Source organism: Anabas testudineus, chromosome 6 (genome assembly GCF_900324465.2).
Source record: "Anabas testudineus chromosome 6, fAnaTes1.2, whole genome shotgun sequence".
NCBI lineage: Eukaryota > Metazoa > Chordata > Actinopteri > Anabantiformes > Anabantidae > Anabas > Anabas testudineus.
Genome location: NC_046615.1, coordinates 17,364,295 through 17,379,111, shown reverse-complemented (window position 1 = coordinate 17,379,111; position 14,817 = coordinate 17,364,295). Strand labels below are relative to the sequence as shown.

Below are 14,817 nucleotides of genomic sequence, written 5' to 3'. Positions count from 1 at the left end.
AACTGAACAGTAGTTATAGTTACAATGAGGGACTGTTTTCGAGATGTGGTCGACTCCACTTTAAAGAGCCTATTTATTGCAGTGCACATTTCTCTGGCATTTCTCTGCTGTGCACCTGAGTGCATCACTCTCCCCCCCCCCCTGCTCTTTGCAGCCTGCCTACGTGCAGCAGCGCTTCCTCACACCTCCTCATACAAAGCGGTGAGCTGCGCAGCGCGCCTCACGCTGACGCTGCCCTGTGTTGTGGTTACGTCAAAGGCGATTGGCCGAGCCCGCGTCACGTGGTCATCCTTCGACAGGAGTTTCCACGACAGCTGAGTAGCAGCTAGCTAAATGCGTTTCCCCCCCCCATCGTAACACTGAACCTTTTTAACTCCACTGAGTCGAAGTTTGGCAAAATGGGAGACAAGAAGAGTCCCACGAGGTAAAACTGCCGCTAGTAGCTTTCAGTGAAGACTTTACTGGGCCATTTGAAAGCAGAAAGCTCGGTCAATGGATGGAGCTGCTTTGCTGAAGTGTTCATGGCGGCTGGCTGCTGGTTTAATGTGCTGCAAACTGCCTGTGTCAACTGAAAGCTGCCTCCTCAATGGCTGACTTCTGAGCAGACATATTTCCTCTAGTGGCGTGTCTTTTCTGTTCTGGCAGTCAGGTGTCTAACAGGTTGTCTTGGGAGGATTTGCCCTCATTGAAAATGTGCCATTTTGTTTTTGTCTGAAGGCCGAAGCGGCAATCGAAGCCCTCCTCCGACGATGGGTACTGGGACTGTAGCGTCTGCACGTTCAGGAACAGCGCTGAGGCGTTCAAGTGCATGATGTGTGATGTCAGGAAGGGGACGTCAACTCGGTAAGTCGGTGATTTTTAACGATTAAATCTAGTTGGACAATTGAATTAGCCTCCTTTGGGCTACAATAAGGAGATTCGTGACTTTAATTGTAACTGGGCGTTTAGAAAAGTCACAGTTGCAGGTGTTAGATGCAGCTACCAACTGCAACACTCCGGTAACTAATCATATCCTCATGAAATGAAAAGTATCTACCAGTGACGACAGTGTACATTTAAACTCTATAGTTTTATATTGAGGTATTTAATATTCGCCCCATTTATTTTCAAGTGTGAAGTTAGACAAAAGTTTAGGAACACTTGTCAGTGTAAAGCCACCGACAGCATCACAAACTAACCTCCAATGCAGTTAAATCAGCACCTCTCCAAGATTTAACACTACACCATGCTAAACATTAGGTGTGTATTGCAGGATTTGTATATAAAGGCAAAAAAATTATTTGCGATTGTAAATAGTACAGAGACAACGAATTAAATTGATTAATTAAATTGATTGCGTTTTGAAAAAAAAAATTGCACTGCATAAATCAAAATGGTATTCTACAACAGTATGCTCATTTAGAATTTGTTGTTGATATTACATCTTAAATAGATGGGACAGGGGCAACAAAAACAATAGAAAAGTTGTGTAATACAAAAAACTCCTTGTGAAACATCTCCTAGCTACTGAGATTAATTGGCAACAGGTCATTTCATCACTGGGTATAAATGGAGCATTGAAAGATAAACTAAAGCTCATATCAGTAGTAAGGGCAGTTTAAGGTTCATCATTGTGTGAAAAATGCGTGCCGAGTCCAAATATTAAATTCTTTTTTGAAGTCATGGATGCTGCATCTTCCATGCTGAAAAGGAGAGGGGCCATCTGACTTGTTATCTGCAAAGTTGAAAAGGTAGCATAAGTTACCCATAAACAAATTATAGGTGACTTGCATATCTGCGAAAGCATTATAAATGCTGAGTGATATATACAGATAATGGAGCAATTTATGTTGCATTACGAAATGCCACATTTTTAGGGAAGGTGCTATTTCTCTCAACATGACATTGCCAAACCACAATCTCACAATCAAAAAAGAGGCACTGATCTGCTGAGGAGCTTAAATTCTATTTCAAGCAAGACTTGGTAAATGTTTGCCTTCAGAATTAAAGCATATGGTCTCTTTAATTCCCAAACACTTGTTTTTAAACAAAGAGACAATGTAACATTGAAGTAATGTGCCTGTGCCACAGTTTCATGTGTTCCTGAAATTAAATTTAAAATGAGATCAAATTTAGATATAAAACAATCGAATTTCTCAGTTTTACAATTTAGTATGTTGTCTTTGTACTATTTACAGTCAAATACGGATTTAGAATTATTTTTATTAATTGTTTTCATTAATGTGACAACAACCAGAAGCATTTGTATGGCCATTGTTTCACAGATAATTAAAAACACAGTGGTAGTCTCACATTGTCAGATCAGCAGTATTAATATCATGTGCAGTGCTAGTTTTGGAGAAAGGTCAGGGTGATCTCACACTATCGCTTCAGAACAGAACAGGCTAAACTAAACAGAAATGCTCTTGCTCATATTGTCAGGGGTGGCAGACGATGAACCAATTAAAGTTTTTGTCAGAGTTTTAGTAATTTATACAATTATACATTTAAAAATAACTTCTAACTGCTCACATGCTCCTATTGAATAGCTACACAGTTCCAATAACATGTTTTGTCTCTTCCAGAAAACCTCGGCCTGTTTCTCAGCTGGTCGCACAGCAAGTAAATCAGCAATTTGCACCACCTATACACCCCAAAAAGAAGAAAGAAAAATCAGAAAAGGACAAGAGTGAGAAAGAACCAGCACTGAAAAAGAAAAGCCATAAAAAGATGAGGTAAAGAAATCATAAATAAATGGCAGAATATTCCATCATCTCTGATCTTGTTACTTTGCTTTGCCACCACTGAAATGCTTAGCAACCTTAAAGCAGGTTTCAATTCCTATTTCTGTTTTTCTCTCTGCACCAGGCCCAGGTTAAAAAACATAGACAGGAGCAGCGCCCAACATCTAGAGGTCACAGTTGGAGACTTGACTGTAATAATCACAGACTTTAAGGAGAAAACCAAACCCCCATCCACTTCAACAAGCACTGCCTCTGCAGACCAACTCAGTCAAAGTGGCTCAAGTTCAGATAACACTGAAAGAGGCGTCTCCAGGTGCTCTTCGCCTCATGGGGAAGGCTCGCCGGTCAATGGAGAGACTCACTAACCTGTCAGCACAGCTCATTCTTCTGCACTCTGAACAGCCTCAACCAGAGATTAAACTTCGACATGCACGTTTTTTTAAGTAATATAATAAATGCAGATATGATAGCATTCACTTCCATTTGGGGCTGTATTTTCACTGCCTTCCAATGATGCTAAGGAATTCAGGAGTCAGGGCATATGTCATATGCTCAATTCAAAGAACTGTTGCAGCAAAATCTATTATGAACTGAAAAGAGAAACGGTAGCATTAAATACTGGATGTCAGCGGAACTGTGCCACATGTTGTGTTGACCTATGTTTGACACCTTAGTGTTAAGTCAACGTCACACTCAAGTGGCCATTACTGCACACAATAAATGATGCATTATGAAAGAAAATATGAAGTCATCTCACAATTGTAGTTTATCCTTGAATTTTGTTATTATTTGCACTTAATGGCATCCTATTTCCATGATAACATGTTTAGCATTATTTACACTTGTTGCTGTTATCAGTAAATCATAACACTGTTGGTTACTGGCCTTATCCAGCTCTCTTGTTTGCCATTGGATGCAATAATTGTTTTACTGTCTAACATTTGAGTACAATATCGAATTGTTAAGTATGTTTTTCCTTCATTTGGTAGAGTTGAGCATGATTTAATCTATAGAATGGTTTATACTATAAAATAATTAAAGTTAAATAAAATATGTTGTAGATACATGGATATGTTTTTTTATTGCAATACAAATGGATTTTTTAAAAAGTGGCTTTCTTGAACCAAAATTGTTTTTGTCAGTAATTTGCTTCGGCATCCACAAAGTTAATGGATTGTACTTTTCCTCTCGTTAACTTGTGTATCCAGTTTGGTGCCTACACTCGTCCATGTACTGTATGTGTGTTTTAATATTACTCTTGTTGCAATTTTGGGGAAAAACTCAGAACTTTTATCTTAAAGATCCTAAAAACAGTGGTGGAAAGTAACTAAATTTACTCAAACACTGTATGTTTGTATTTTCACGTGCTACTTAACACCTTATTTTTTATTTTATTTTTTTTACTTTTTTCTGCATTTCATAAGCAAACAGTATTTTTCTTTTCTCCGCTCTGCATTTATTTAACAGCCAGACACTTTACATTGTAAGATTTTGTAAACAAAGCATGCTTAGTAAATCTATTATGGGTTAAACATTCAACAGTTACAATGGTGCTTACACATCAATATTTATAATTAAAAAATAATTTACTTTTGAAACAAAGTGTATCTTGTTAATACTTTTGCACAATGCATGACTTTTTGAAGGGTATTTAATATTGTTGTAGCATTAATACATCTAATAAGTATTTCTTCCACCACTGTGTAAAAGGTACATAATAAATATATATATATATATATTTATTATGTTCTCTACCAAAATGTTTAACTGTTGTTATGGTTAACAACGTGTGTGTCATATTATGCATCATGTATATACGTAAATATTATGGATCGTGACTAGTCATTACTAACAGGTAAAACTAGCCGCATGTTCGCTTCTAAATGTGCAAACTTGCCCTGTTTTGCTCTTCTAGGACTAAAAGTTACTGACAGATGGTTGAACAGCAAACACACGTGTGACTGAAGTGGGTGGGGCGGAAAAGTGTAAACATCAGCTGGGCTCTTCCGCCGTGGGCTGACTGAGGAGATAACGTTACTTAGCTGGAACAACACAACCTGTAGCTGAGAGCAGTAAAAATGTTTCGTTAGTGCAGAAAACCCGAAACACAAAATGCGATGCTATCTTCACGCATTTCTCCTGTGCGTGGCCTTCAGCTTTTTTTCACTATTGTATGTGTTCAATCAACTAGCGTCCACCTTGGAGGATGGAGACGAGTGGAACCTGAAACAACAGGACGTACCCGACGGGAGCCGTCGTGATGCCGCGCACCTTCTCAGGAAAAAGCCAGGACTTGCAGGCCTCCGACACCACAACGGGCTGGACAGGTACGTTAGCATAGCTTGTTGTGTCGCCTAGTTTCATTTCGGAACTGGTAGTAGTAGTTGACTGCAGCATTCATTGTAGTTGCTTTTAAGTTAGCGTGTGTCCGACAAAAGATATTTAGAGTAAACGTTAACGTTGAAACGTTAGCGTTTAATGACTTGCTACGGCTAACGTCAATTAGCTAATCTGGCTAATCGCAATTTAACTAAGTTGAAATATTAGTTAAATTATATAATAATACATTGATATATAATCAGCATTTTTGTTGTACTGTTTTGCACCAGGCTCTATAATATCTGTTTAAAATTACTAATCTTCTCTCGTATAAATCTGTTAATTAGCTAGCATTAGTTAGCTAGGTAGTAAGATGTTTAACATTAACCATTAATGTTACTGCTAACTAACCTAATTCCCCTCCTTATTAACATTTATTGGATTTAATGGACTGGCATCTGTTAAATAGGTTATTGTAGGATGTACTCTATCACAGATCTAACCCCGAATCACATAGCCCTGATGTCATAGAGATTAATTTAACTTTCAGGATCGCAAAGCTCATGTTTTCATTCTGTCAGGTGTAAATCACAGTCAGTTTCCTACTGGAATCCCTATTGGAGACTGCCTGCTGATGTTTGTGGAGAGAACTGCTTGTTGGAATCTAGGTATGATTTTGTGCATCTCTATAAAATATCTCAGTGGCTCTTAATAATCATTAGATTTTAAATTGCAACTTTAACTACTTTGCTAAATTCGCAGTTCAATGAAAAGCCTGATGCAATAGCTAGATTCTCAGTGTGCCCTGTGACTACTGTTGAGATTTCAGTGCCATAAATCAAACGTACTGATAACTCGGTTGGTGATAACAATTTGCTGTTAGCATAACTCATCGTGACCATGAGTTATTAATCTAATCTGTGTGCTAATCTGGTGATCTGCTAATCTGTGGCAAAGGTCTGCTTCTAGGTTACATTATACATTCAAATCTATTTTACACTTGTCAGAGAATGACATTGGTATATACATCACTACACCTGCTACCTACCAAGATATTTTAGCCTCATATGAGACTCAAAGCCTCTGTGTTCTCTCAGGTTTTGCAAACTGAATGAGATAATACAGATTTGGGACATAATTTAAGCATTAGATGCTGTGGCACCAGACTTGCCTTTGTGTGACAGAGTTACAGCGATATGAAAATATGTAAAGTGGTCTTTCAAATGTGTGACCAGGTACATTTATGGTTTCTAAGTTTATGAGTAGTAGTTTACAAGGAGTGCTTGGAGGAAGCATAAAGCACAAGTTATATTCTAATGCTTGTTCAACTCTACAGGGCTGAGTTACCAGTCAGCTGAGCCTGCTGTCATCATCATTATCCCTTGAATGCTGTTGTAAAGATAAAGGCCAGAGGTTAAATACTGATTAAGTTACCTTTGTCTTGCCTTGTAGAGAGAGACGAGGCTCACCAGTCAAGGTAAATAAAGATGAGAGGAGTCACCTGGCTGTGGTGGCCTGTGGCCCCAGGCTAGAGGAGACTCTCACAATGTTGAAGTCTAGTGTTCTCTTCAGCAAAAAGCCTCTGCACTTTTACATCTTTGCTGAGGATGATCTGCACGACAGCTTCAGAAATGCTGTAAGTGTCCTCCCCAACACCAGAACATCAATGTATTTGAGTGTTCTTGTATTGATTATATACATTTTCTTAAAGCTGTAAGTCTCTACTTGTGGCACAGATCCATGTAAATTATCTCTGTGATCTTTATCTTTTGATAAAGCTGGAGTCTTGGCCCGGGACTGTGCAAACCAAGTTTACCTTCACCATATATCCCATCACTTTTCCCAAGGAGAATGCAAATGAGTGGAAGAAGCTCTTCAAACCTTGTGCCTCTCAGCGACTTTTCCTGCCAGTAGGACTAGAATAATAATTATGCACATACATACAATGCGATTTTTTTTTTTTTTAACAGAGACAAATTAGCAGCATGTGTTTTATTATAATTCTGTTGTTATTTCCAGCTGATCCTGAAGGAGGTAGATTCTTTACTCTATGTGGACACAGATATAATTTTTCTCCAGTCGGTAGAGGACATCTGGGCACTCCTTTCTCAGTTCAATTCAAGCCACTTAGCTGCCATGGCACCAGAGCATGAGGAGCCACGGATTGGCTGGTACAACCGCTTTGCCCGCCATCCTTACTATGGCAAAACTGGCATCAATTCAGGTGTCATGCTCATGAATATGACACGAGTCAGGGAGAAACTTTTTAAGGTAACTTGAAAACTTTTAATAAAGCAAGTACTGGTAGAGTTTTTCAAAAATGCAGTGCAATAATTTTACATCATACTATCCACTGTCAACTGTTGTTATGTGTTGAAAATGTTCACCTTTATATTGCCAATTTAATATGCCACTATAACAAGAATTTTAAAGGAAAAGATCATGTCACTTACCTTTAATCTTTGTTTTAAAGAATAACCCTAATCTGTAAAGAGATTTTGTCACATTATTCCTTAAATTCAGTTTAAAATTTGTGCAACAACTGTGCCACCAAGGTTAACCAGTTGAGGTCACTGTTGTATTTCTTTTCTAAATGAAACCTTGTTTAACAGAGAGAACAGGATTTAAAAAGGGGTTAATTTTCTAGAATTGTAGGTTCTGGTTTCCTGGTGTAAAATGATATAGATTCTTTCTGATTGCTGTATTCTTTTCCTTCTAGAATGACATGACAGCAGTTACACTGCGGTGGGAGGAAATTCTGATGCCTCTTCTCCAAAAGTATAAGCTCAATATCACCTGGGGCGACCAGGATCTAATTAATATCATATTTCACCATAACCCAGGTTTGTTTAACTACAGGACACAAACAAGTATGCACTTAAGACACATATAGTTATTTTGGGCAAACAAACGGATATTTGATGGGATTGTAATTGGATCTTATTGAATAAACCTAGTTATGTACAATACTCATCATTCCACCATGCGTCTTGATGTGTTACAGAAAGCTTATATGTGTTCCCCTGCCAGTGGAACTACCGTCCAGACCACTGTATCTATGGCAGCAACTGTCAACAGGCTGAACAAGAAGGTGTCTTCATTCTCCATGGTAACAGAGGAGTGTACCATGATGACAAGCAGCCAGCATTTCGAGCTGTCTATCAAGCCATCCAAAAGGTAGACGCACCCTCACTAACCAGATGTAGATATCTGTGACTTTCTGAACAATATAGATTATATTTATTCTCACAAAATGCTTTAAGAATATTCTGGACACAGCCAGCTGGAAAATCTAATGTAAGGGGAAGTGATGTTTGAAAGGTTTTGTTTATTAGAGTGGAGACTGATCATTTTTATAGACTTTATTTCTGCTGTCTCTGTGTCTTTAGACGGCAGTAATGCAGGCAGAAGAGACTATTTGGAGAAACATTGACTAGTCATTACATTATCAATCAGGTACTCCAGGCTTTTCTCTTATGGATGCCTCTGTCTACTAGTGCTTAATCAATAGCCTGTTAAGCATTTCTGTCATCCGGTAGTAGCTCGCTGAAACCAGACAAATCACCCCAGCTTCGTCCAGATAAATGGTTGCCTGAGATGGCTAAAGTTCATAATTTTGTTGAGGAGTCCATGTGTTATTTTATTATTTGTAATTAACGTAATTACAGTTTTTTTAATGCATTAAATGCTATTTACAAACAGTTCTCAGCCCATATTAATTTGTGAATGTGGCTGCTTTTTAGAACAACAAATATTACAACAAAAGGGAAACATAAATGCTTATTAAAGGATAAGGCTGGAGCGATTATGTCTCATACAAGATCAGAATTAACATTAGGTCATCTCTTTATACTGTCCTGTTCTGATCAGGTGTTCCTATTGAGGACATAGATGTGTAAAACCTGTTTTATACATGTATATTTTAGATAGAAGTGCTGGTGTTCCTGGTGATTCTCAAGTGGTTGTCTTAAAAGATCTGCTCTTGTTGATTTCACCACGCTGGTCAACATGCAGGCAGCCAACGGCAGAGCTAGAGAAGCTTCATTAACTGGTCTCCATCCATTACCACCACAGGGCCCAGCCTGGCCACTATCAGTGCAGGCAATGTTCTCAGCCATTAAGTAAACGAGCAGGCTTCATTATGGGGCACTCTGCCCTCATGCCTCCATCAGTCTCTCTGACAGCACAAACACATGTACAGCATCCAAGACGGCGCATAACAGATTCAGTCTGATTTTAGTGCTGTGTGCATATGTAAGCAACAAATGTGTCCTATGTTAAGTAGATGAATGTAAGATTTACATTTACATTTAGTCATTTGGCAGACGCTTTTATCCAAAGCGACTCACAAGTGAGGTGATATGAGGTGAATTGGCTCATCGGAACAAAATGTGGTCTAAGGGAAGAGGGATTCATGCTAAGCTCCAGCTCCTCCTGTTCCAATTCCTCCATTCCCCCACCCACTTTGTTCCCACTCAGTCTTTTGAGAACTCCATTCTAAAGCCTGGAGCAGACAGTTCTGGAGGAAACTCTCATTTCCATCCCACCAAGAGCTTTTTAGTCAGCCCGCCTCCCAAGGCAGGCTCTTCCAGTCAGCAGAGGAGCTTGCAATAAAGGGCACCACCATTACCCAGCCAAGCCCACAGAAGAGTTGTAAAATTTTTAGTGCTGATGCTAGTTTGAGACATTGTGATGGCTGTGTGGACAATGCACCAGCAGCATCCACATAAAAATCGATAGGAGGCTGTTAATGGTATTTTATTGTGTGCTGCAGTATATGAAAGATAATAAAGAAAGTGTGCTTTGAGTAACCAAAGTGGAGTCAAATGACATGCTGTAAAATAAGTAGTATATAATAGAGTGGTAAAATAATGCAACAAAAACCTTGTCTGTTAATATTAACTATCTGAAGAACTTGGAAGTTTTGTCTTTGGTATTTACTTTGTGACACAAAGTCATACAATAATGAAGCATATCTGGAATGCTACAGCTGTAGCTTTCACCAATGCTTTCATGCCTTACTGAGCCCATTCTTGTGTAGTTGTGGTAACAGATATTCATCATCCAAACACACTCTGAATTGACACATATGAAGAAAGTGTAGAATGTTATTGTCTTGAACTGACAGTGATAAATGTGGCACTTAATTCTTGAAATTCGAATACAGTCCCATCATGACTGTCACAGGAGGGAACAGGTGTTAAAACACCCACTTCTGCTTGATTTCTAAGTAATGACAGGAGTCGGCGAACGGCTGGAAATAAAGTGGGTGCAGTCACCACTGTCACAGAACTGCAGATTTACAACTATGTATTAAAACTGTGTATTTATTAGTAGAACTCTGAAATCAGAAACATAATACCTAATATGCACATTTTTCTTGTCATCGCAGTACTCGTTTGGGGACAACATGGAAACCTCATTGCTTCAGCCACTGGAAGCGTCACTGCAGGCCACTACACATACGTACTGTGGAAGAACCAGCCACCTCTTCACCAAAAGGTTAAAACAGAGTATCATGTCTGTTCAACAGGACATCACTCAGAAGAGATAACCAGGTCAGGGCTCTAATACCATTTTACCGCAGTGTCTCTGAGAAAGTTCTGTAGATGCCAAACAAATGTGGGTCCACTCTGAACCATGATTCGTTCAGAAACAACATGTTAAGACTTTGGAAATTGAGATGGGTAATCTGTGGGACAGGTTTTGTACTGGTCATTACAAGTGATGGGATTGTTTGCATATATCTGTTCAGTGAAAACACAACCAGGTCACACATGCTTTCTCAACCCAGTGGGAAAAGCACTGAATCCACTTTATCCTGCAGAGATTTTGGACATCATAGATAACAATGACATTTATTATATTTCAGACAATCACGTCATATTATGCTTTTTCTTCAGAAAGAAGCAATTATTTAGTACAATTGTCCAAGATTATTGTGAAAAAATAAACAGCAGGGTACCTCATTATGCTAAACTTATCAGGAGTATTTTAATAGAATTCCTTTAATGATTGTCTTTGTCACTGAAGTAAGTCATGGCAAAGGTTATTTTCAGGTACTTTTTAACTATACTGTTTTTTTACTGAACAAAACAAGCTCATTTGATGATGTTTTAAATGTATAGATTCTGATCAGTATTTATTATGGTTTGACAACAGTGGCAAAAAGCACCTTTGATGTCTAACATGAGTCTATCATTTCATATACTCTGGTATGGGAATTTGAAATACTTTTTTTGTTTGTTTGTTTTTTTTACAGTGCACTGTAGTAGTATTTAAGTAATTTTAGTTTACTTGTATTTTTCTATAACTGGAACAGTGTCATAGAGAGCCTTTTGTATCAGTCCAGCTAGCAGTATAAATCTGCTCCAAGACAGATTTATTTGGTTTGTAATAAAAAAAAAAATTGCACTATTGGTTTCAGAAGATTGTAATTACACAAAGTCATATCTGTGGTCTTAATGTTTTACTGAAATGATAGCATAAATATTCAAATGTATATCAGAATGTGTGGGAAATAAATATTGTATAAACTTTGTACTGAAGAATTTCAAATGGTGTACTATAGTATTATCTGTGATATATATGGACATCATAAGAAAACATAAGCATTTTTGTGACACTCATATTTTTTGTTGATTTAAAAGTAAATAATGTATACTTACATACTTATACTATTGATCCCAAAATACACACATGTTTGAGCCTCAAATTAATTCATTAAGATAACCTCTCCAATTGGCAAAAGTGTTTGTTATTACGCTAATTAATTCGGGTGCATGAAATAATTTTCAGGCCTAACTGAAATTCTGAGGGGTTTTATTTGGATTGCTCTATTTGCAGGTTCTTACATTTGATTGAGAAGTTTTAATTCTTTTGCACCAGCCAACATAACCACTTTGCATAAACTGTACTTGTTGCCCACTCACTCCACACAAAGACTGAGCATGATCTATGTCCTAGAAGGCAGAAACGAGATGAAAATAAGAAATTAATGTGAGTGTGAAGACTTCAGGAAGTGTTCTTACATGACCAGAAAGGAACTGATGCGTCTGGGTCAGTAGCCTCTGGCTTCTCATTTCACAGGCAGATTGACAGACGTGCCTAGAATAGGCAGTAGGTCTGCATGATGAATTTTAAATGGTTTCAATGCCAAAAAGCTGTTAGATATATCAGTTTTTCCTGTCAATGAGTTATTCCTTCGCAAGGTACAGCTAAAGCGTATTTTCAGCATATGAAGCAAGTAGAGTCTCAGCACAGCAGAGTTATTTGCATATTAGGCAATTAATGGTTCAACTGAATTGAAAGAGTAAAAACAAAGTTTAGATTCATTGATTGATCATTTGTGTGCTCTTAATGGTAGATTCTTCCAAACCTCAGGGCATTTTACTCCCACTCAGTGTGAAAAGCTACAGATTATAAGCGAAGCTTAAAAATTGGCTGTAGTTCATATTTTCCATAGAGAATCTTCATGATAGAGTCTTGGTAGTACTAATTCTTTCACTCCTACTTACAGAAGAGTCTTTTAAGGATTAGAGACACATCCAAATAGCACAACACAAAATTATATGCAATTTATTTCTGCTATGAAGTGATTATGCATTTTCAGAGAAATGCTCAGTGATATTATTGAACGCCTTTAAGCATAACGCTTAGTAAGATGTTTACAGCTTTAATATGCAAAGCCAGTTTTTAGGGGTAAAGGCTGATGTAGCTCCTGCCTGGTTATACTCATTGTGAGTATAATAGTTATTGAGGTCTCATTCTCTTTTAGTCCAACAGGAACTGCCAATGGATTATTCATGTTATTGCTTGCACCACTTGGCCTCTGTGTTGTTCAATAGCTATTTGAAGCTCAAGCATAAATTAAAACAGTCTATGCAGTACCAGTAAAGAGGGTCACAAAGTAAGGAGCAAGTGAGCAATTTTAGGCAGCGCAAAGTCATCAACATCCTCTTAACTTAAGAAAAGTGAAGAGCTTACACTAACAGCAGTATAAAGGACATTTAGAGTTTTAAAATGACAGGGCAACATGAGTCCATTACATTTAGAGCCAGATGTATAAATGATGCATGCTTATAAATTAGAATTTAAAGGAAAGGAATGTGTGGGCACACTGTGGGCACACTGTTATAGTGTAAATGTTTCACAGCTGTCTTTGAAAGTTAGGTAAAGCTACTTATGTGACATGTAATTTGTACCCTCCTTGCATTAATATGACAGTTGAAAAGAGTTGAGAATGTGGTGCACGTAGAGTGAATTTACGTTGCAGAAAATGCACTGAAGCAACAAAATAACATTTACTTCCAAATTAACAAACTTTGAGGAAAAACCCTGTTAGCTGTTTTGAAAAAACTTTGTAATGTGCAAAACAAAATCAGTGAAAGGAATAAATTAATATAATTCCTACAATTTGTTCTGAGTAGTTCCCTATTTATTCAAAATGTCATTTGATATCTGATAACTTCAGATTATTATTTCCACTGATTAAGGTGTGCAGCATCAAAATGTCCCAGTTCATTATGATAATCAATCTGCCAAGGTTAATTGGAAATATAACAGTATTTGTGATTGATGATTGATAAAGACAGGATGACACGCTAACAGTTTGAATAATAGCATGCCAAGACTGACTGACTGACTAGAGGAAAGGAACAAAAACAGCACCTGTCAGAAAAGACGATGCCAAACATTTGAGTGTATGAAGGCAGAGTGAATAAAACAAAAAACAAAAACTCACCCATAGAGGAATAAAGGCAAAACATGAGGAAAATCTTATTTTTTTAATCAAAACGTCACCAGACTTCAGTCACAGTGTAGACCTAAACACCAAAACAATGAGCTAAATAAGGCTTAAAAGCCCTGTAGAGCTATGATAACATCTCCGTGTTGAAGGAAGGCTTTGTAGTAGAGGTTGATGGCATTTGAGTGGTAACAGGTAAACAATTATGGTTAAATATTAGGACTGTTGAGGCTTAGGAATATCACTCAACACACGACATGACAACACCACAGAAGGCTGTTACGGATCAAGGGAACTTGTTAAGGCATGTCTGGTCTTCAGTCTGCTCATTTAGCAAGAAAGTTCTTCTCACTGAGGTTTAGACTCCACTTAGTCAGAACGTGAACCTGACAGTGAGTCGTGTTTCTTGTCAGTTTGATAAACTGAATGAAGAGACAAACCAGAGCACAGATGAGAGGGAAGGAAGAAGCTTGTTGCAGGTAGAAAATCAGTTTTCTGTCTGTACATCCATCTCTCTGCTCACACCTTTCCCACTGCAGAAGGATATCATTTAACTAGTGTACATTTTAATCAATAATACATTTGCCTGCACTGCTGAGACGGGTATAATTGTGCTGATATGTCAGAGTTTAAAACAATTAATGTAATTTACTGTTGAGCATTAGCTATGCATGGATCCCTCAGTATCATGCCGAGAAGTGGATTTGCTACTGTAAGCAGAACAAGATGAGAAATATGCATATGCAAATCAAATGAAATCACCAGTTCAATGTCTGTGGTATATGGATATCACCTTGTCAGAAAATGAATTTAACTCATTTATGTCAAGGTACCTGTATATGGTTTAGATGCTGTTTAAGCTGTTTTCAGTTCTCAGTCTCTGTACAATTACTGATTGTACAGTAAATTATTTCTCCTAATTTCATGTAAGATGGTTGTTAGACCGAGATACAGATGATACAGATCAGACCATGACGGTCATGAAAGGTTTAAAGTAGACAAATGTGTTGGATGGACTGGCTTTACTAT

General features: G+C 37.8%; 2 protein-coding genes across 3 annotated transcripts; both read left to right on the top strand.

Annotated features, from left to right (window-relative positions):
• The first annotated feature begins 277 nt into the window (after positions 1-277).
• LOC113165240 (YY1-associated factor 2-like) lies at positions 278-4,275 on the top strand. Its single transcript, XM_026364622.1, has 4 exons — positions 278-424; positions 718-843; positions 2,565-2,714; positions 2,848-4,275. Exons 1-4 carry the CDS (start codon positions 399-401, stop codon positions 3,086-3,088), a joined length of 543 nt encoding a protein of 180 aa, XP_026220407.1. The 5' UTR covers positions 278-398; the 3' UTR covers positions 3,089-4,275.
• Positions 4,276-4,719: 444 nt separating this feature from the next.
• On the top strand, positions 4,720-13,399 carry gxylt1a (glucoside xylosyltransferase 1a). 2 transcript variants are annotated; one of them, XM_026366405.1, is made up of 8 exons: positions 4,720-5,050; positions 5,624-5,710; positions 6,495-6,678; positions 6,821-6,952; positions 7,062-7,313; positions 7,762-7,885; positions 8,047-8,219; positions 10,435-13,399. In XM_026366405.1, exons 1-8 carry the CDS (start codon positions 4,836-4,838, stop codon positions 10,594-10,596), a joined length of 1,329 nt encoding a protein of 442 aa, XP_026222190.1. In that variant the 5' UTR covers positions 4,720-4,835; the 3' UTR covers positions 10,597-13,399. The 2 variants fall into 2 exon arrangements, with proteins under 2 accessions (XP_026222190.1, XP_026222191.1); XM_026366406.1 differs by lacking the exon at positions 5,624-5,710.
• Positions 13,400-14,817: the final 1,418 nt, after the last annotated feature.

What these genes read in the sequence shown, in the direction of transcription:
- LOC113165240 (XM_026364622.1), top strand. Translation starts at nt 399, where the DNA reads ATGGGAGACAAGAAGAGTCCCACGAG. An exon ending in AGGAAGGGGACGTCAACTCG is followed by an intron (nt 844 to 2,564) that starts GTAAGTCGGTGA and finishes TGTCTCTTCCAG; the next exon opens with AAAACCTCGGCCTGTTTCTC. An exon ending in AAAAGCCATAAAAAGATGAG is followed by an intron (nt 2,715 to 2,847) that starts GTAAAGAAATCA and finishes TCTCTGCACCAG; the next exon opens with GCCCAGGTTAAAAAACATAG.
- gxylt1a (XM_026366405.1), top strand. Translation starts at nt 4,836, where the DNA reads ATGCGATGCTATCTTCACGCATTTCTCCTGTGCGTGGCCTTCAGCTTT. An exon ending in TCAGGGAGAAACTTTTTAAG is followed by an intron (nt 7,314 to 7,761) that starts GTAACTTGAAAA and finishes TTTTCCTTCTAG; the next exon opens with AATGACATGACAGCAGTTAC. An exon ending in TCTATCAAGCCATCCAAAAG is followed by an intron (nt 8,220 to 10,434) that starts GTAGACGCACCC and finishes TTGTCATCGCAG; the next exon opens with TACTCGTTTGGGGACAACAT.